Source organism: Chelmon rostratus, chromosome 20, assembly GCF_017976325.1.
Source record: "Chelmon rostratus isolate fCheRos1 chromosome 20, fCheRos1.pri, whole genome shotgun sequence".
Lineage (NCBI taxonomy): Eukaryota > Metazoa > Chordata > Actinopteri > Chaetodontiformes > Chaetodontidae > Chelmon > Chelmon rostratus.
In genome coordinates this window covers 12567619-12587674 of record NC_055677.1, presented here as the reverse complement: position 1 = coordinate 12587674, position 20056 = coordinate 12567619, and the positions used below count along the sequence as shown (strand labels likewise).

The 20056-nt window shown below is 44.0% G+C and overlaps 2 protein-coding genes across 4 annotated transcripts in view; one reads left to right on the top strand and one right to left on the bottom strand.

The window, feature by feature from the left end:
• Positions 1 to 10003, bottom strand: part of pola1 (polymerase (DNA directed), alpha 1) — a 53487-nt gene extending 43484 nt beyond the window's left edge. Inside the window, exons 1-26 of one of the 2 annotated variants that reach the window (XM_041961236.1) lie at positions 9868 to 10003; positions 9159 to 9286; positions 8694 to 8790; positions 8533 to 8610; positions 8284 to 8402; positions 8108 to 8170; positions 7659 to 7760; positions 7362 to 7515; positions 7114 to 7279; positions 6800 to 6972; positions 6590 to 6702; positions 6269 to 6382; positions 6102 to 6176; positions 5847 to 5985; positions 5560 to 5714; positions 5309 to 5393; positions 5097 to 5158; positions 4785 to 4874; positions 4539 to 4655; positions 4275 to 4450; positions 4052 to 4181; positions 3393 to 3512; positions 3209 to 3296; positions 3000 to 3124; positions 2449 to 2598; positions 1569 to 1691 (exon numbers count right to left, since the gene is read on the bottom strand). In XM_041961236.1, coding sequence (XP_041817170.1) covers positions 1569 to 1691; positions 2449 to 2598; positions 3000 to 3124; positions 3209 to 3296; positions 3393 to 3512; positions 4052 to 4181; positions 4275 to 4450; positions 4539 to 4655; positions 4785 to 4874; positions 5097 to 5158; positions 5309 to 5393; positions 5560 to 5714; positions 5847 to 5985; positions 6102 to 6176; positions 6269 to 6382; positions 6590 to 6702; positions 6800 to 6972; positions 7114 to 7279; positions 7362 to 7515; positions 7659 to 7760; positions 8108 to 8170; positions 8284 to 8402; positions 8533 to 8610; positions 8694 to 8790; positions 9159 to 9286; positions 9868 to 9916 — 2991 coding nt within the window. In that variant the 5' untranslated portion in view covers positions 9917 to 10003. The remainder of the gene's footprint in view (positions 1 to 1568; positions 1692 to 2448; positions 2599 to 2999; positions 3125 to 3208; positions 3297 to 3392; positions 3513 to 4051; positions 4182 to 4274; positions 4451 to 4538; positions 4656 to 4784; positions 4875 to 5096; positions 5159 to 5308; positions 5394 to 5559; positions 5715 to 5846; positions 5986 to 6101; positions 6177 to 6268; positions 6383 to 6589; positions 6703 to 6799; positions 6973 to 7113; positions 7280 to 7361; positions 7516 to 7658; positions 7761 to 8107; positions 8171 to 8283; positions 8403 to 8532; positions 8611 to 8693; positions 8791 to 9158; positions 9287 to 9867) is intronic. The other variant, XM_041961237.1, reaches the window with a different exon arrangement.
• Positions 10004 to 11492: 1489 nt separating this feature from the next.
• On the top strand, positions 11493 to 19678 carry pcyt1ba (phosphate cytidylyltransferase 1B, choline a). 2 transcript variants are annotated; one of them, XM_041961644.1, is made up of 8 exons: positions 11493 to 11573; positions 14824 to 14923; positions 15877 to 15993; positions 16168 to 16319; positions 17138 to 17216; positions 17307 to 17449; positions 18923 to 19111; positions 19329 to 19678. In XM_041961644.1, the coding sequence occupies exons 1-8, from the start codon at positions 11493 to 11495 to the stop codon at positions 19551 to 19553; spliced, it is 1086 nt and encodes a 361-aa protein (XP_041817578.1). In that variant the 3' UTR covers positions 19554 to 19678. The 2 variants fall into 2 exon arrangements, with proteins under 2 accessions (XP_041817578.1, XP_041817579.1); XM_041961645.1 differs by lacking the exon at positions 11493 to 11573 and adding an exon at positions 13253 to 13291.
• The last annotated feature ends 378 nt before the right edge of the window (positions 19679 to 20056 follow it).

The following is a 20056-nucleotide window of genomic DNA, read 5'->3' as shown; positions in this document are numbered from 1 at the left end:
CTCAATATCATGAGCACCAATCTCTCCATGACGGCACAATCTGCTGAGGCAGGAAGGCTGCACAGGATAATCCAACTGTTAAACAACAACTGTGGGTCCAAATAGAAAATGTTTGTTCCCTCAATAACGACAGTCAGTGGAGCGGTGCACCCTGCAGCTCTGTGGCAGGACACTTCTGGTCGTCATTTGTGTGTGATGTGCAACCAGTGCCGTCACTGTGAAAAGCTTGAGGGATAGCGAGGCAAACACTTTGAACCCAAACCGCTGCAAAATACTTGGATTGTGCAACAAGTTTCAAAAAGATTACTTCGATGTTCATGTTTGGTGAGTCCTCAGACCTGGGGGGGATTTGTGATCATTGCAGGGATAAGTCGAAAATGACTAAATTTTATTGTATGGAGATTTATTTACAGATCAACAGACCACATGCCTGCACACAACTTGCAAAGTGCAGCACTGTCACCATTTTCGACAGTGAAAATGTAGCCAACTTATTGTCTTGAAAGCAGTGACATTTCCTGGATAAGAGGTAAAATGTAATCAAGCCATCCACTTCTGGCTGTTGACAAAGACACAAGCAGCAAGTCTGCGGGGGGAGAAACTCCCACCTGTCCCCGCGAATCAAGTGTGCACCTTTTACAATGTAGCTCTGTCAGCCGAACAACGAGCATGACTGGAGGCACAAACGGACTGAGAGAATAACACGCACACACACAAAGTTACTGCCCTGCCCTCTATTAGGGAGCACAATGAGTGTGTAAGGGGATCTTAATGAAGGACTCCCCTGAGGCAAAGCTCGACACCTCTGCTGAGGATGTGTACTGTTAGAGCTCATTAAATGAACATGAGTACTACCACCAACATGGTGGGAGAGAGAGTGTGTGTGGTGTTCAGTTACAATACCAGATTTAGCTGTTTATGTCATGCAGTACGCACGCCTCTTTGCACAAATTTATTGAGCGTGCACGCCCATGTTGTTGCATTCCTGTGTGTTGAAAGAACACAATCAGACATTACACGGGGAGAGTGTGAGCGTCATGTGTGCTCCCTGGGCATTTTGTTACTGGAAAATACCTTCATAGAGCCATTGATATCACAGGCTACAACAGGTCTCTTATTCTGACAAAATGAACTAGAAGGAAAAATCATATTCAGAGCAGGGAAGGGCACGGGGTGAGGGAGACAGAGAGAGTTCTGTTCAGAGAGAGGAGCACAAATGTGAGGCAAGTGAAAACCAAAACAGAAACAGAAGAAAAAGTCAGAAAGAAAATGGATCAGTGGAAGGAGTGGTGCACGATGTGGAAAATGATGCAGCAGTGCCCCCTTGTGGATGGAAATGGAAGTATTTGAACGCCTATTGCACTCTCCTATTGGCACTCAAGTAACTCCAAAGACCAGAATCCGAATTAGTTTTGCTCTGCGTGTGCCTCAACAAAATGTACCACTTCCGTTTGACCGTAAGCTGCATTTAGCTCTGTTTCAGCTCTGCATTATCTATCAGAGGTGTGACAGCTAAAACTTGTAAAAGCTGCGGATGTGTTTATGTACAGAGTGTGGGTCTGACTCACCTCTCTACCCTTGTGTGTGACCAGGGCAGCGAGTGGCTTGGCGTAGAAGCGGCTGTAGCTGAATCCAAGGCAGCCGTACATACTGTTAGCAGTCAGCTTCAGAGCCTTCTGACGGATGTCATACTGATGGACACACAGACTCAAATTAGGCCAAACAGATACAAATCTCAGTTATGAAGATTTGACAGGCTTCAAGTTGTTTTAATGGCTGACAGTAGAAGGAGTGTAATCATATGCGCATCTCAGGTTGATGAGAAGATATAACTGGTGTCAAAACATTGTCCATTTCAATAAATGTATGTTTTGAGTCTGTATGGAGGCATTACTTTTTATCTAAATAAAAATGGTTGACCATTTTCTCAAACGGCACCCATGCGCCCATGAAACAGTTGTTTGCATGACTCGGTCTTGCAGAGAGCAGAAAATAATATGCAGCACTCAGAGATGCCGAACTGCTGTTGTGGTGCACTCAGTATGATCCAAAGTCACTAATATGTGGTTACATAAATATGCTACTTGCTGTGCTGCTTTGGAAGGTTACGGATGACAGAGACACACAGACGGACAAAAAAGAAGTCCATTATGCAGCCGGAGAAGGTTTGAGAAGTTTCTCTGGATGTTATGATGCTTGTTTCCTCAATAAAAGAAAAAACTGTCACCAACTGCTCAACACTAGTAAACCGAATCTTCTACTTTGTCCAGAAAAACCCACATCTACTGAAATTCAAGAACAACCTCAGGAATGCTTTGCAGTGTGTACGGCGTGTCTGTTTCCGTGTGCATGCATAAGTGTATGTGAACTGTGAGTGTGTGTGTGTGTGTGTGTGTGTGTGTGTGTGTGTGTGTGTGTGTGTGTGTGTGTGTGTGTGTGTGTGTGTACCTGCAGGTAGAGGTCTGGGTTGATGTCCTGCTGTTTCATCAGCTGTTTGACCTGTTTACGTCGCTCGACCAGCTTCCTGATTTCTTTGGGCAGGATTCCCATTTCCAGGTCTGAATCTGGAATCTCGGGAATCTCCTCCAACTCATCCTCCTGTTACCATGGAAACAAGAGTTGGAAGTGAGCTGGAACTTTTTTTCTGGGAGAAAAAGAAAAAGTCCAGGACCAGGAAAGTTGAGGCTCTCTACACCTCTGTTACCTGGACACTGGGAACTGGGATGAATCTATGAATCACGTCTGGTCTTCAGGGAAACTGCACCATGTTTTATATGGTCGGTGTTGATGGTAAATGTAGTTAATTCAAGCCAGACATGACTCAGTGTTTGCTATATTAACCGAGAAAGCTGAGTTCTCCTCGTGCAAAATCTGCTGTCCTTAATGTTGCTAAGTATTTTGTCATCTGGCCAACAAAGTAATAGCTGTAGGGTAGAGTGGATAGACAAGGTGTGGTGGCCGTCAGTGGCTTGCTTGCTAGCTTGCTTTTTCACACACACCTCATTCTTCTTATGCATGTTGTGAGCCTCCCTCTGCACAGTGGTGAAGCAGATGTTGAACTCTTGGATGATTGAGGGATACAGGCTGTTGAAGTCAAGCAGCAGCACAAACTTGTCATAGAAACCTATAAAGAAAGAGGGGAGCAGGGGTTATAGACACACTGTATGTACAAAGACATGCACACTTTTAACTAAAAACACAGACTTACCAACTTTCGGATCCAGCACCAGACCTCCAGCATAGGCTGCCTTCTTCTTCCTCTTGCCTTTCCCTGCATCCACATCTTCACCCTCCACCTGGGACACAGGAACATAACAATAATAATAACAACAACAACAACAACAACAACAACAACAACAAAAACCCCTGTGTGTGATTGTGTCCGGCTTTACCATTTCCAGCTGGGCCTTTCTGAAGGACGGTTTGTCTGGAACGATGTAGTTTTTGTCGTGGAAGGCGTGAAGCAAGAGGAACTCGTTCCTCTCAGAGCGACCGCCCATCAGAGTACGAGACTGCGGAGAAAAAGCGGGAGGAAATTGGGTGATTGATGCAGAAGGCGAATAACATTTTCAGACGGACAAGAGTCGTGAACCAGTGGGTGCTTATGACTGAAGTCTACAATGTCACCTCACCCCACTGTATTGTATTTTGCAGTTCTCCTGACACACACTGGTTGATCAAAAATACGCTGGCTCTAAGCCTCGCTAAAGATTTAAAGCTTCACGTCTTTCCACTTCACTCACAAGAGAAACGCGTCTGGCTTTTGTCTGCAACCTGTTTTGTTTCTGACTTCAATTTTGTATTTCACCTGTACAATAAGCAAGAAGAGCTGCTGACTGGAATTTAAAAACCTCAACGATTGGCCATCTCTGTTCCTTTTGTCAGCCGTGTTTAAAATGCTTTACTTTCTGAGAGGCAGGCAGATGCATTTTACACGTATTTTCCTTTTCTGTTTGAGCTGAACAATAAGGTTAGACAATACCTGTAACATTTAACGTATATATATATATATATTTTTGCAGCTATGGAAAAAGGTGTTGCTGTGTGTTACCATGACATTGCCAGCGATGTTGGTGATTTGCAGGGCGAGTGGCAGCACGTTCAGCTCACACATCATCTGCAGGATCAGCTTGGCGTCCATCCATGTCAACTCCAGCAGGTAGAGCAGGTGAGGAGAGTCACTGGCACACAGACACACATTTCAGGATACACACACATTTTGAGATAGATCTTTGTCAGATTTGGTTGAACTGGCCCTTTAAGGACAAACAAACCTGTAGAGATTCTTGATGTTTTCCGGAGGGACTGTGGCTCTCTCCATCTTCAGCACCTGTGCAACCAGTTCAGTCAGATGGTAACTTTTACAGCGAATCAGCTCCTTGGCTGAGATCTCCACATCACACACCAGGCGACCGCAGGTTGCGCTCTTCTCTGCAAAGGCACTGCGACCCTGCCAAGTACAACAGTATTTAGTAATGTGCAATATGGTGCTGAAACATAGAACACTTAAACCCCTTGGGCGTTTTGGCTCATCTTACCCCAAGTTTTGGCATATTGGCCCTCCTGAGGCGCCCCATCTTTGACCAGTGGGGAACCTTACACACATTGATCCTCTGCAGAATCACTTCCAGGTCAAAACCAAAGATGTCGTGACCCTACAGGACAAGAATAAGGATACTCATTTTTACCCCAGCGAAACTGCACCTTCATCTGGGCTTCCTGTGGATCCTGTATTTTCATGTAAGGATGCTAATAACTAATTCATCCCAACATCTTCTACTCACCACCAGCACATCAGGGTCGATTTTGTGCATCTTGGCCAGGAAGAAGCCCAGCAGTGTCCGCTCCGTAGCAGCTATCTCCACTTTGCCATTCTAACAGAGGACGGGAATCACACATGTACATGATGACACTGACCTGCCTTTCTGCAAATTTGAGTTAAAACAACTTTTATTCAAGTGTCACATGAATATAGTTTAACATTATATTGTTCCGTCTCTTTGGTACCTATGCTGAAAATATTAAGGCAAAGTCTTTCCTGTTTCTGTGCAAAACACACAAATCGTACAAATAAGCTGAGCTCCATCGCCACTGACCTTTTTCCTCACAGCCTCTTTGAAGTCATAGGGGAAGATACAGTCAGATGGTTTACTGACCACTACAGAGACAACATATAAATAAATAAATACACATTTCAACACGCATGTCACGAAATAATAACATTTTCCACATACATTTCCATTCTTTTGCATTCATGCGTTACAATTTAAGTGTAATGAAAGTGAGATGAAGAGTATAAATAAATTACCACAAAAATGGGTCTGGTATGGAGGTTGAGGTGCAGCTTTGTCCATATGGAACTGATAGTGGACCAGCGCAGCCAGGGACACAATCTGCACAGGAACAATTATAGCAATTGCTCACTATCTCAGTCCATCTGCACACACCATGACATAGCTAAACAATATGACAAAATCATTCCATCGCTGTCCAGCACATTTCCTGCTAAAAATGGGAAACAGTGTATTCGTTTTTGTGTGCAGCTGGAAGTGTTCTGACCTCGTTCTGGTGCGTCTTGGGGTTCTGGACGGTCTTGAGGCTGATGGACATGACTGTGATGGGTGGAGGTGACAGGTCTTTGACAACAGTGACCAGGTCACTCCTCAGGGCCAGAGCCTCCACCTTACACCAGCTGACCGGCTGGCTGATCAGCTCTACCACAGAAACAGAGGGTACATGTGAATTCTTAAATTCAAGTAATTTCTCTAAACTTCCAAATATCAAGTCAAACTAAATGCAAAGTGTTAAATTAGTTATTCATATTTGTGGACAAAGATCCTCCATACGTGGTGTCTTGATGTCCAGCCAGCAAGGCCCTTTAATCTTCCTGCTGAGTAGGAAGTGCTCCAGACTGGATGTGTTGGTTCCAAAAATGTGGGAAAAGGTCGCCCCCTTGAGGTCCGAAGGCAAGGCAGGGAACTCAGCCTGCAAAGATATTAATCACAGAGACGAATGAATAAAACAAAAAGCAACTATAGGCCCAGACCACTTCTACCTGAGAATTAGGCAGGGTGTAGGTGTAGGCATGCACGGCTACTCACAGAATATCTGACTTCCAGGTACTCGCACTGACTGGGCACATCGGGAATTTCAAAAGCATAGTTCCTCTCCACTTTCTGAGAGAGAAACACAGAAAACAAGCAGCAGTTACAAACATATCGAACTCACATCCATGCTGCACAGTCACGTAACCGAGGACAACACCGACCTTGGACTTGAACTTCATGATCCTGAACCTCTCCGAAAGCTCGTTAAACTCCTGGTAGACGTCCATCATCCCCACCGGAGTGTCTGACACCTCCCCAGTCTTTGTGTTAACTTTCTGCGCATGAAAACACAAGCAAACAATGAAAGAGTCCCTAAAGAGATCAATGTGAGGGACAGCTTTCTTATCTTGTGTGATCATAGTGGCCATGACTACGACATAGCAAATATTGCATAAAAGGGGAGAAAACGAGTTGTTTCTTAAAACATGGCCAAACTTACTGCAACGATACTGGCAGTAATGTGACAAAATCAGGAAACTTACATATTCACGAGGCAGGAAGTACATGGTCCGCTCAATGTTCTTGACAGTAACACAGCAACTGACGTGAGACTCTGCAGACTCGATCCACACTTTTCCAAACAAGTACACCACACCTAGACCACAGTTAAATTCAAATCAGAAAACAGTTCAAACCAGAAATTATGTTGTAATATTCAGTATATATTCACTCCAGGTGTAAATATGCCTTACCTGGTTGGCTGTAGGGATCTTCAAAGGCATCCAGCCAATAAAAGCGGAACACCTGGTCCCCGTCTGGCCCCTCCACCAGCGGGAGCTGGCTGCAGTCAACCTGTATCTCTGCAGGAGCCTCGCTGGCGCCACCCTCCTCCTCTTGTCCCCAAGAGCTTCCAATCCTGCTGGACCTGGAAAAAGAACAGAGGAGGGAAGACAATGATGCTATGCTGTTTATTAGCTCAGCATATAAAGTGCATGTAGACCATTATAAGAAAATACCTATAGCTCATAATTAAGAATAAGCAAAAGAAAGCAGGTGAAAGACTTACAATAAGACAGGATCCTGAGGCTCTGCTTTGGGCTCCACTTTAATGGCCACCTCTGCTGCTGCTGCTTTAGGCTCAGCATCATCTTTCACTGCAGGCTTCTCCTCCTCGAGCCCGACCTCCATCGGCTCATCGAAGTCCACCCCATCAAATGCAAGAGCGTCATTTACTGAAAAACACAATATGATAAAAAGTAAGGTGCTAGAAGGGAGAAAAAGCGCAAAAAGCAGCACAGTATCCATCTTTCTTACCTTCCTCTTCATGCCGCTCCTCCTTTTTTGGTCTCTGCTTCTCCACAGGAAGAGCAGGGGAGGATGGAGGGAGGCGGCCTGATGACCTGGGATTCGGGTCAGGAGGTGGGGGCCTGATAACTTTGGCCTTCAAGCCCGTAGCTGAGGGTGACTCCTGGAATTACAGAAGTGACATTAAAAATCTCACAATTACTGATTTCAGAATGTAGAATCTGGGCAGTGATGTGGTTTACAAATACATGCAATCATGTGTTTGAAATATTTTTCAAGACTATGACAGAATATTATGATTGATACCTTTGGCGTCTGAGGTCTGATGGAAAAGGGGTTCATGGGTGATCCAAGAGACTTCTTTTTCTTCAGAGTGACCACTGGCGGAGGAGTCAGGAGAGCTGGTTTCTGTTAAGAAAGAGGGAGAGACAGATTTTTTAAAAGCAAATAAAACAACATGTCAGATTAGGCACAAACAATAAAGTGGGGAAGTTAGCTATGAAAAAAAAAAGACTGTCAAGTAACTCAAAGGTCAAAGGTTTACTTCTTGTATCACGACTTTGTCCCAGTCAATCGTCCGTTTGCAACACATGTCTTGCTCACTCATAACACATCAGATAAAACCCTAAATGTAAATGTCATCGTGCAGGGACCATTTGGTTAGTCGTGGGAAACAATTAACTCAATACTGCATTCGCTGAAACTGAATTGTGTTTAATTGGGGCTTTGCATTGTCTATACGATATGGTCCCAACCTCTGAGTGCAGGTCCTGTAAGAGATCCCCCAACAGGTCGTCTTTGGACAGGTCCACATCTTTCTGCAAGAGATAAAATGATGCATACGGTCAAGGCAAGAGCAAGAAAAAGTGAAGAGCATCTTCAAGTTAGGATCTGCACAGGGGACATGTCAGCAATGCCAGCAGGAACACACCTCAACAGGCCTTCTGACATTACTGTTCATGAAGAGGCTCTTTATGGTGTTGGGCTTGGCTACAGCAGATTTCTTCACAGACTTCTTGGAGTCTGCTCCTTTAGCACCTGCTTTTCCTGCTAACACAGACATTTTCACACACACACACACACACACAAATCACTTGATACAAAACTATTTCTAGTACATTTTCCCAAAGTGAGAACACACATCCATTGTTTTGTACTGTAATGCTTTGTGAGGGTTTACCTTTCTTGCTTTCAACTACATCATCATCCAGATCATCGTCAAAGATTTCTCTTCCATCCTCCACATATCCTGTTCCATCTAAGAGAAGAGAAAAGTAACTCTGACTTCAAATCTCTCCATCAGGCATATTCCCACAGTGGATACAGAAGACTGAGACTCACCATCATCAATTATCCAATCATCCTCTTGTCTATCCTGTACAAGCTTGGAGTACTGCTCCTCGTCCACCTCCTCATACACACTTGTTAACTCTTCCACCTGAAAAAACATAAATGCTGGTTGACAATAACGTATGAAATAAGCATATCTGAATAAATATCAGATCCAAATGTAGTATTCAAAAAACATAGTAGGGCCCATTAGCACTGGTTATTTCTCTCATCAATTTATCTGGTGATTATCCTTCCAATTACAGCACATATCAAAAAATAGTGAAAATGGCCTTCACAATGTCCCAGGGTGTTTGATCCAAAGACCAAGTCAATACAAACTTTGATGGATCCCAGCAATTGAGGTGATGAATGTACTGTATCATTGGGTAAGGAAATATTAAACTGTCTCAGAGTTTACTTAAACACAAACGACTACACACAGATTGCACATATATATGCACACCAGTTTGTCACCTCATATTTAATCTTCTCCCCCATCTTGGCTTTCTTGAGCTGCTCCAGTGCAGACTTCCTCCCCACCTTCTCCCTCTTCTCACGTTTGGAGCGAGACTTCGCCAGACCACAGGCATCACCTCCATCGTCTGAAGAGGAAGACACATCGACATGACGACGCAGCAGCAGGTATGCACACGACAGTTTGATGCACAGATGCCTATCCCGACAAACACACCGCTAATGACTCACTTGCAGGGAATCGTTTGAGGAGCGCAGGCGCACACTTCTACTCGTTGAACACGAGGACGCATCTTGATATTTTGAGTCATTTTGTTATAGTTAGCTTACTATTTCTGTAATGGACACAAGGTGTAGCTAGTTCATGACAATAACTCAGCCACTGCGTCCAAAAAGTTGCAGTGGAGACAAAGCAAGCAAGGAAATGACTGACAATAACAGCAGCACACTGTAGTTAGCTAACATTACATTGCGCTATGTCGGTAATCCTCTCCTAACACTAGCCTCGCACGGCAAATTGTTATCTTAGCTAGTTTATAGTTAGTTTAGCGTGCTATATTGTTTTAAAACACAAACGGTATTGAGGGCCCAAGCGTGCCCCTTGTCGTTGAATCATAGTGCAAGCTAGCTAATATGTTAGCTGACTTATTCGCTTTTCCTGAGAGTCCTCAAAACTCAGTCAACCAGCGACGCGAAAAAAAACACTCACCGCCTTCCGGACCGTCCACGTCTTTGTCTGGGTTTGATACCGGAGCCATAACTTCAACTTCACTTAACGTTTGCTCACTGACAGCTGCTCAACGCGGCGGCAGTGGCAGCAGGTCAACACAACAACAGAGCAGTCCGCGCCAAATCGTCTTCCCGGGGAAAGTCATATGCAGGAAGTGACATCACAGCACTGTCAGTGAGAAAAAGGAAGCACTGATTCCACTCCTGTCCACACGGTGGCAGTGTTGTTCAATGTGACTGATATTTACGCCTTATGATCAAGACCACAAAAGTGCAGTATTTTTACAGTATGTGAGCCGTTGTTTATTCGGTGCCTTTATTTGACAGTAAATTACTCTGTAGATTAAGATTCTTCTTGCAAAATACATGATATGATAAAAAATATTATGCTGTACTCTACTGTTGCACCTTGTTCATACATAAAAAGAGCAATCAGAAAGGATTATAATATATATGTCTTCTAATTTATATAGAATAGCAATAAAGAAAAGGCAACAAAATAAAAAAAAATACATGGCCTTGCTTCAAAACAAATGCAGTTCTTGTCTTGCAAATGTATGGTGTTTTTACCACTAGCTCAGAGGTGTTTGCAGGATTTTTGTCTTCTAAGCACAATGACTGCGCCATGTTTTCCCTCTCTGAGAAATATGCAAAATATTCTGTTCATTTTACAACAAAGTTCCTCACTAATATGTTTCAGTTGCAAATGAGTTCTGCATGAATTCTGCAGGACTTTTTTGTTTTTACACTGATATAATATTCCTATGGACACTGAGCATCCAAATCGTGAGTTCATGGTGTCTGTGTTTTACAGGGAACATTACAACCTTATCCTCAAATCTGGATTCTCAAATTACAGGATTATACTGGTCTCCCTCCTTTTTAAAGTCAATGCCTATGCCTGTGTATCCCGATGAAGCTTGTTTCCACGGTGACCAGGCTGGACTTTGGAGGGCACAATGGGTTCCTGTCCCAGATTGGGGCCACAGAGACACTACACTACAACAATGAAAACACAAAGCATGGCTTGTCCTTCATCCCCAGAGCCTATTTAGGCTTTTATACCATAAATCATGGATAACGCATATGTTTGCCTGTTCCATACCTACTGCACAGTGGGTTAATATAGCCACATTATCATACTGGTGACTTCAAGATCATTTGTGTATGTTGTCAGCTGGCTAACATCATCTTTGTGTGTGATATGAACTCTTTAGGTCTTGGTTAATGTTCTTAATTTTAGTTATAACAGCGTTTTTATCATCTGTGTTTTGCAAGAGACACGTTGTTCACTATTTTCAAATTAGGCTACAAGTCGCAGATTGCATGAGTAAGGTCCCCCCACTGTGGTACAATGGGGGAGGGTTCCTGAATGTATGGTCGACTGTAAGGTCTGCTAAATGGACCGTGGCCGACAGTTGTCGCAGCTCATCAGCTGTGAGCAGCTGATCTGTGCTCCGGACAGACGGACCGTGGTCGCTCTGCTGCACTTTCCCGCTGTGCTGGAGTACAGGCAAAGTCCTGCCTCAGACTAGGCAGCAAAGCAGACCGAAACGCGAGCGGTGAACACATCTCACTTTCCAGAACTGTTTAGATTTGGACGCCATGGTCAAACAGCGACGCATCAGAGCGCGTTCCTGCTGCGCAACTGTTGCGCCTCTTTGTTGCAGAAGAGGACCACTGAAGGTGAGTCCGCGACCCTGCTCAACGCATTCAAAGCTAAAGTCTTCAGGGTTATTCTAGTGCAGTCTGCGTGTTCTAATGACCCGACAACGGAAAGCTCGCCAAGTGGGAAAAAGAAAAACAGCAGAGTAGTTTGTGTACTTTGAAGCACAGCTAACACCCTGTTTAGATTTCTGTGCCAGGCAGCAATACGCGTTTATATGGTGATTAGCGAGCAGATCAAACTTCTCACAAGTTGATGTGACTGACAATCAGTCCGTCACAGACTCCTAACATTTTTCATAAAAACAAAAAATTAAAAAAAAAAAAAATCATGTTAAATTCTTCTCAATGCTCTTTAGCTGTAAACCAATGCAGTGATACTTTGTATCATCTCACTGATGGTGCTATGGACCACTCCTCCAATCCTCACTGCTCATACTGCTGGACTGCTGTAGCTTCCCTCTGATTGGTCCTTTTCTCGGAGCTCTCTCCTCTTTTCCGTCGCCATGGTGAGAGCTCGTCAGCTCTGCCCGCGAAGATCGTTTATTGAAACAGTGACTCACTCACAGCTCACAGACGTCTGCAGGATTATTCTATACAGATAAATAATTTGTGGCTAATTTCTGCACCGTTAATACGGAAGTGATACTTTCCCTGCAGTCATTTACACACAAATGACTGATGACATCTCAAAGATACGATCACACATATGCAAATTCGCTTCTGGTGGCAAAGCAGTTTTGCATGTTCGCTAGACATGGAGTTCAGCCATAGACTATATAAACATGGACGTAGTCTCTGTGTTTCTGAAGTGTGTGACCTTGACAGTGGCTGACCCAACAAACTCCTGGCTAATCCAAAAATGGGCAAAGAGGTGGAGCATGGGTGGAGCTGAAGAGGGGTGAATGATGCCTGGTAGCTGAAACCTAGCTGCCATGCTTGATTCTGCATAATTTCAAGCCTTAAAACAATTTAAACAAGTGAGTTGCGTAAAAATTAATCCCCTGTACAGTTGTCATGAGCGGGTAAATTAGCTATAGAGAGCAAAACAGTTTGTAAACATGTTTATTACTACTGTAAAGCTGGGCATTTTGATCTAGGGGTCTATGGGGATTGACTCACTTTTAGAGGCAGCCTCAAGTGGCCATTTGAGCATCTGCAGTTTTTGGCATTTCCCCATTGGCTTCATTTTTATGCATTGGCGGTTACAACTTGAGTTCAACTTTGATGAATTTTGATACAAATTTCACCCTGGCAAATTTCACCCTGGCAGGCGATGGCCTTTCACCTGCATTCACATATGTGTGATACTGATTTCAGATGTGCCTTGAGATTTGTGACAAAATATATAGCCAAATATAAAGTCTCTATTGGTTGAATCAGTGCTAAGATGTCAAAAGAGAGTAGCAAAATGAAAAATAAAAAGAAGGTCAAATTAAGCTGAACATATTTGAAACAACAGAGATCATCCCTTCTGTGGTACCAGGAAATTGCTGATGAGTGAGACCTCCTCACTGCCTCCTCCTCTCTGCAGCAGGGGATCAGAGAGGAGGAGGAGGAGGAGAGGCAGAGCAGAGAGTGGGCGGGGGGAACAGAGGAAGGAGAAAGAGGCTGAGTGGTGAGGAGAGAGGCATCGTCTCACTGATGCTGAGTCATATAACAGAGGGTCGACAGCCACATCCCATGAGTCTTCGGGAATCATGGAGGAGCTTGAACACACCTGCCCCCATCCCCGGACGGTAGGGTGTTTAGAGCATGTGTGTGTGTTTCCTTGTGTCTTTTGTGTCTTGCTGTGTGTGTGTCGGGGGAGTGAGATGAAGACAAAGGGTCCTGCTTGCTCCCCTGTTACGAAACAGATCCCCCATAGCATGAGGACGTGGGTTAAAGGCTCAGAATGCTGAGTGTACATGTTTGAATGAAGGAGGGGGCTCACACGATGGACCACATAGCATGAATGTCCTGCTGAGGGGACACTGCGGCAGTCAGGACAGAGAGCCTCCTGTCTCTCCTTCCCTTTGGTGTAATTCCTCATCCTTGGCTTTCATGTTTGACTCCTCTGAACGGCCCATCTTTGCCTCCTTGTCTCTTTTCTCGTGCCCTCTCTCGGCCCCGTGTTTCTCTTTTTCGGCTTTAATCCTCCTCATGCCAGATGTTCTTTGCCTGTGCCAGAGAGGGATTTACTGACCGCTCGTCCTGCCCCCGGTCAGTTTAAGCTTCACCATCTGCTCTGTGCTGAGTGTCTGTAAGCCACCCAAGGAATCACAGGTGATGAGGATGCTCCCTCAACCTCAAATCAGCCCCGGTGGCATGCACTGAATTCTGACACCTCCCAAATGGAAACAGACAGGACAGTTGTGTTCAAAGGCGACTTTAAAAAGCACATTACATTTCACATTATACACTGTATGTGATACGGGCTATGAATGAACAGATAAAATCTCTTTTGTTAGCTTAATTTTCTCACACAAATTCACCCGTTCAGTCTCACTCTCCGAACATGCACTGCCATTCTTTGGTCTGTCCCTGTCTGTGAAACGTGTTGTCTTGCCACACTCTGGCTTTGCTGCCGTTCCTAGAGGATGTGTTGACGTCAGTTGCTGCTCTCGTCCACAGAGACCGAATCTGTTTCCATTTTTTTCATCCTCCTCTCACACACTCCCACAGCTTTCTGCTCTGTGCCGACTCTGATCCTCTTTTACTGGTGTGAATAATGAGATTCGGTGAAAAATATTCCCTGCAGTCAACAGATGGCACACAATGACAAATTTTCAGGCCTGCTCACACCGCAGCACTTTAACCTTGATGTAGCTTTGACAAGTGCTAACAAGTATCATCCCTTATCTGTCCTTTCTTTCTCTATCTGCCTGCATCTCCACCTCTTCCATCTTATTCTTCTCTTTTGAATTTTAGCTAATTCCTGAGAGGCCTTCCACAACAGATCAATTGCTTTGACCTTGTTTTCTGCCACATGCTAGTACACACACACAGCGATCAATAATGCTGAGTGCAGCCCTGCCTGTCTCTCTATCCAATGCCCCAGAAAAGAGAAGGCCGTAGCCAGTAACTTAATGGAAGTTACTGTAACAGCCCGGAGTGTGGAAAGGGAGACATATTGCATACCACTGAAGGGATGGGTGGCTGTGCTTCCAGGTGTGTCGGTGTTTTCGATGTTGTAACAAGCCAACATGAGTGTCCTCCATTCATCCATCATCCAAAACAAGATATCTGTGCTGTATTGTATCTATAACCCAGTCTCTCCTCTCTGTGTCAGACTTTAACAGAGCCTGCCATCTTTGCCAGGGAGACCAGCTGTGATTGTCACGCCCCTCATGAGAAACTCACCATCGCTCAGGCCCGCAGAGGCACCCCAGGTACAGCAGCCTTCCCGCTGCCCGGTTTCCATTTCCTCCAGCTTCAGCATCTCCCAGCTGTCATGTTTGTCCTCATCATATTCCTCAATTCTTCCTTTCTTTCACGACATTTGAAACTTAAACTACGATTATTATTGTACTGCAACTACTGCTAGCACAGCTGCTAGTGCTTCTAATACCACAAGTACTACTACTATTGCCACTGCTACTATTGCTGCAACCACTGCAGTGTCACAACTACCATAACCACCACTAGTAGTATAACAGTACTACAGATACACTTTACTGCTGATGCTAATGCTACTGCTATTTTTATTGCAGCTGCTGCTGTGTCTACTGCTACCTCTGAAACTAGTTCTACTGCCACAATTTCTACTGCTGCTACTATTGCTAATCCTACAATCACCATTACTACTGCCAATACTCTTACTACTGTAGCTAATGCCAGTGCTACTACTGTGGCTACCACTGCTACTACTACCATTAGTAACTGCTTATCCTACGGTATCACCTCTACCACGATTGATACTCTTTCTACTGAAGCTAATGCCAGTGCTAGTACTGTGGCTACCACTGCTGCTACTGTTATTACTGCTATTGCCAATCCTACAGTATCACCACTACCACGATTGACACTCTTTCTACTGAAGCTAATGCTAGTGCTAGTACTGTGGCTACCACTGCTACTACTAGTGCTACTATTGCTAATCCTACAGTATCACCACTACCGATACTCCTACTACTGAAGCTAATGCTAGTAATACTACTGTGACTACTATTACTACTACTATTATTACTTCTATTACTATCACCAAATCTACTACTACTGATGCTAATTCTTCTATTATTATCATTGATACTAATAAAATTAGCCTAAACAGTAGAATTACCGTTTAGGAAAGTGTGAGAGCGCTGCAGATAGGTCTGATAAATGTGTCGCTGTGTGTTTTCAGTGGACCGGCCGGTCAGAGTCTACGCAGATGGCATCTTCGACCTGTTCCACTCTGGACATGCTCGTGCTCTCATGCAGGCCAAGAACCTCTTCCCCAACACCTACCTCATAGTAGGAGGTAGGACTGACCCACTGAGACAACACACACACACACACACACATACACACACATGCATACACTCTTAAACTCCACTGCTCAAAATAATCCATACAGATTTGTCTCAGAGTGATAGTGTTTTAATTGCTCCTGTGTTTTGTTTCATGGGGTTTCCCTCCCACGTGCTTGGAACAGTGTGCAGTGATGAGCTGACCCATAAGTACAAGGGTTTCACAGTCATGACGGAGATCGAACGTTACGAGGCCCTGAGGCACTGCCGCTACGTCGACGAGATTTTGAGAGACGCGCCGTGGACCCTCACGCCTGAGTTCCTAGAGAAACACAAGGTGTGTGTGTGTGTGTGTGTGTGTGTGTGTGTGTGTGTGCGCATGTGTGGTTGCTTACACTATCTATTTCTTAAACTGTAAAGCATCCAGGGGCATTCAACTTAAATTTGAATTGAATTCAAATGGATTTAATCTATTATTTGAATAATTATATTTAATGAAATGTTCTATTTTATTTTATAACCCCTTGATGCCTGAATTTATTTAGAATTATATTACAAAAATTAATTCTTTGTGTTTTTGCTTTCAAATTGATCCTAAATTAAGAGGAGTTTGTTAATTTTTCTGTAGCACATACAAAAGATATAAATTTAGGTATGATGCAAATTAGCTCAAACAGGCGTCAATGCTTAAATGCAATAAAAATACTTTTTTTTTTCAAAATTCATAATTTCTCTTTGGAGATTAATTAAGTATCTATTTATCTATCTATAAGCCACAAAATTGTTTCCAGTATATGTCCACTTTTTTCAATGCTTAAATGCAGTAAAAACATCTTTTTTGTGTATTCAAAATTCATTTATTTAATCAAAACAGCCATAAAATTGGCTTACAACCATTACATTGAACAACACAACGGATGTAGTTTTTACTTTGACCGGTCCAACGAGAAACCAGTGCTTGTAAAGGGTTTCTAGGTGTGTGTTGAATATGCACAAACATTAGAGGAATGCATGCGCGATTCGGCTGCAATGTGGATTAAAGCGGTATGATGCAAATTCACGACAATCGGCGTTAAGGGGTTAATTAAATCTCATGTGTGTCTGCCAGCGCAGTGTTTTCTGCCATACAGTATGTGTCCTTTGATTGTTCCTCAGATCGATTTTGTGGCTCATGACGATATCCCGTACTCCTCAGCAGGAAGTGAGGACGTTTATAAACACATCAAGGAGGCAGGTGAGTGTGTGACACCACATAAACCAACTTCTCCTAAAATACAGCTTGGGCAGGTTTCAAAAACTGTGTGTTTTTATGTGTGCGTGCCAGGGATGTTTGTGCCTACGCAGCGGACAGAGGGGATCTCAACATCTGACTTGATCACCAGAATTGTCAGAGACTACGACGTCTACGCCCGACGCAACCTCCAACGTGGCTACACAGCCAAGGAGCTGAACGTCAGCTACATCAACGTAAGAGTGTGATCAATTCTACAACCCCGCTTCCAAAAAAGCTGGAACGCTGTGTAAAATGTAAATAGAAACAGAATTTGATGATTTGCAAAATACTGAAAGCCCATATTTAATTGAAAACAGCACCATGTTTGAAAAAAGTTGGAACAGGGTCATGTTTACCACTCTGTTGCACCACCTCTTCTTTTAACAACACTCTGGATGCGTTTGGGTACTGAGGAGAACAACTGCTGTCTTCTTGCTTGCTTCATGTACAATTGCAGCTGCTCAACCATTCGGCATCCATGATTTCCAAAAAGGACAGTGTCCACTTCACCTCAGTCCATCTTAAACCAGAGAAACCTTAGACCAGAGAAGGTGGTGGCATTTCTGGATCTGGTTTATATACTGTTTCCTCTTTGCATGCTAGAATTTTAGCTTGCATTTGTGGCTGAAGTGATGAAGTGTGTTCACAGATGGTGGTCTTCGGGAGTGTTCCTGAGCCCATGCAGCGATGTCCACAACAGAATCGGGTCTGTTTTCAGTGCTGTGCCGTCTGAGGGTCTGAACGTCACAGCTGTCCAGTATTGGTTTTCGGCCTTGTCCCTGCATACAGATTTCTTCAGATTCTCTGAATCTTTTAATGACATTATGTACTGCAGACAGAGAAATCCCCAAATTCTTTGCAATTTTACATTGAGAAACATTTTTCTTAAATTGTTGCACTATTTGCCAGTGCAGCCTGTCACAGAGTGGTGAACCCCTCCCCATCTTAATTTCAGATAGACTCAAATTCTCTGGTAGGCTGTTTTTATACCCAAATAATGTTACTAACCTGCTGCCAGTTAACCAAATTAACTGTGAGATGTTCCACCAGCTGTTTTCTTTCAGAGTTTCAACACATTTGGTATGTTGTCATTTGGGCTATTTTCAATTAAATATGGGGTTCCAATGTTTTGCAAATCATCACTTTCTGTTTCTGTTTCACACAGCGTCCCAGCTTCTTTCGAAACAGGATTGTATGTATCACTGTAAAGGTGTAATGCTAAATGCTGCAGCATATCACAGTATGGTTTTAGACACGGCATCTCGCTTAATACTAGAATATTTCTCAGAAGTCTTAACTTCTCTTGTCTTTGAATGATTATACTAATTTACAAACATTACATTATTTAGTGCAAACCGTGGCTTTTATACACATTCGACCCCTGCATCACAGCTACATGGTGTGTGGCTTGATTCATGCAACCGTTTGTGAGAAAAACTTGTGGAAGCTTTGTTTTGGATCAATACTTCCCATTTACGTGAGTGTAATTACTCATGAAATACATTGTGTCTGTAGCTGGAATCGGTTGCTTTAAATGGCTTGCACTCCCTTTTTAAGAGTCAGGCTGCAAAGACTAATTTCTGATCGAGGCTCTGGTTCGTCAGTGATGTGTTTATTGTGATACTTGCGCAAAGGCCTTTCCTTCCTCAACGTTTGGTCCCCCTCAGGAGAAGAAGTACCGTCTGCAGAACCAAGTGGACCGAATGAAGGAGAAGGTTCGCACGGTCGAGGAGAAGAGCAAACATTTTGTTTATCGTGTGGAGGAGAAGAGCCACGACCTTATTCAGAAGTGGGAAGAGAAATCCAGAGAGTTTATCGGCAATTTCTTAGAGCTTTTTGGACCTGATGGGACTTGGGTGAGTGACTCTTTCTTAAAGGAAAAGCCTGTCATCGTCATCATCTGTGGAATGAAGAAGTTAGATATTATCAGCGTGTTCCTAAAAATACCAGAAAGTAATGTCAGTCATTGTCTGATCATTTTAATAAAAATACTATCTTTGGCAGTGAAGTTCTTTCTGAAGCTTGGGGCTTTGTGCTTGCTGGAGGCACTTAACATCCACTCTTTCTCTACAGAAACAGGTCTTTCAGGAGCGCAGTGGACGAATGCTGTCCTACGCTCTGTCCCCCCGGGAGTCGCCCTGCAACAGCCCGCCCCGTGAACTGTCCCCCCTGCGCTCTCCCTCACCCCCGTCTCCCCCCGCCCGCTGGCACAATGCACGGCCCTCGCCCCCAACCTCCCCCAAAGGAGCGTCTGCCTCAATAAGCAGCATGAGTGAAGGTGATGAAGATGAGAAGTAGATGGACTGTTGAACACACACACACACACACACGCTTCACGCACAGTACACTGCCTGAGAACTGCTCACACACACACACACTCCCACAAACACTGGCTGGATACTGAAAGAGCTCTCCTCAAGGATGCTGCCAATACACAAGGCAGACAATGATCATGGGAAATGAAGTTCTGTCAGAAGCCATTGCCGTCTCTGTTGTCTGGGCAACCGAGCGGACAGAAGAAAGACAAAGGAAGAAGAGGATGAGGATTTATGTACACGGTGTCATAAAGGAGTGCAGCATCTTTCAAAGGATCAGCTTTGGATCGTCCAGTGCTGATACAGACTGTCCAACAGCCTGCTCATAATATCACCTTTTGTCCTGTCCTGTTTAGTTTGCATTTTTTTCCAAGACGCCAAGATTCTCGAACTACTGAGATGAGTAGATGCAAACAGGCATGACATTACAGAACACTGTGTGCAACATTCCTGAATCGCCAGAAACTGGATTACCATGTCATTTTG

Excerpts from the sequence above, each read along its gene's own strand:
- pcyt1ba (XM_041961644.1), top strand. The coding sequence starts at position 11,493 with ATGGTCAAACAGCGACGCATCAGAGCGCGTTCCTGCTGCGCAACTGTT. Across the intron at positions 11,574-14,823 it reads GCAGAAGAGGACCACTGAAG|ACTTTAACAGAGCCTGCCAT; the intron begins GTGAGTCCGCGA and ends TCTCTGTGTCAG. Across the intron at positions 16,320-17,137 it reads AGTTCCTAGAGAAACACAAG|ATCGATTTTGTGGCTCATGA; the intron begins GTGTGTGTGTGT and ends ATTGTTCCTCAG.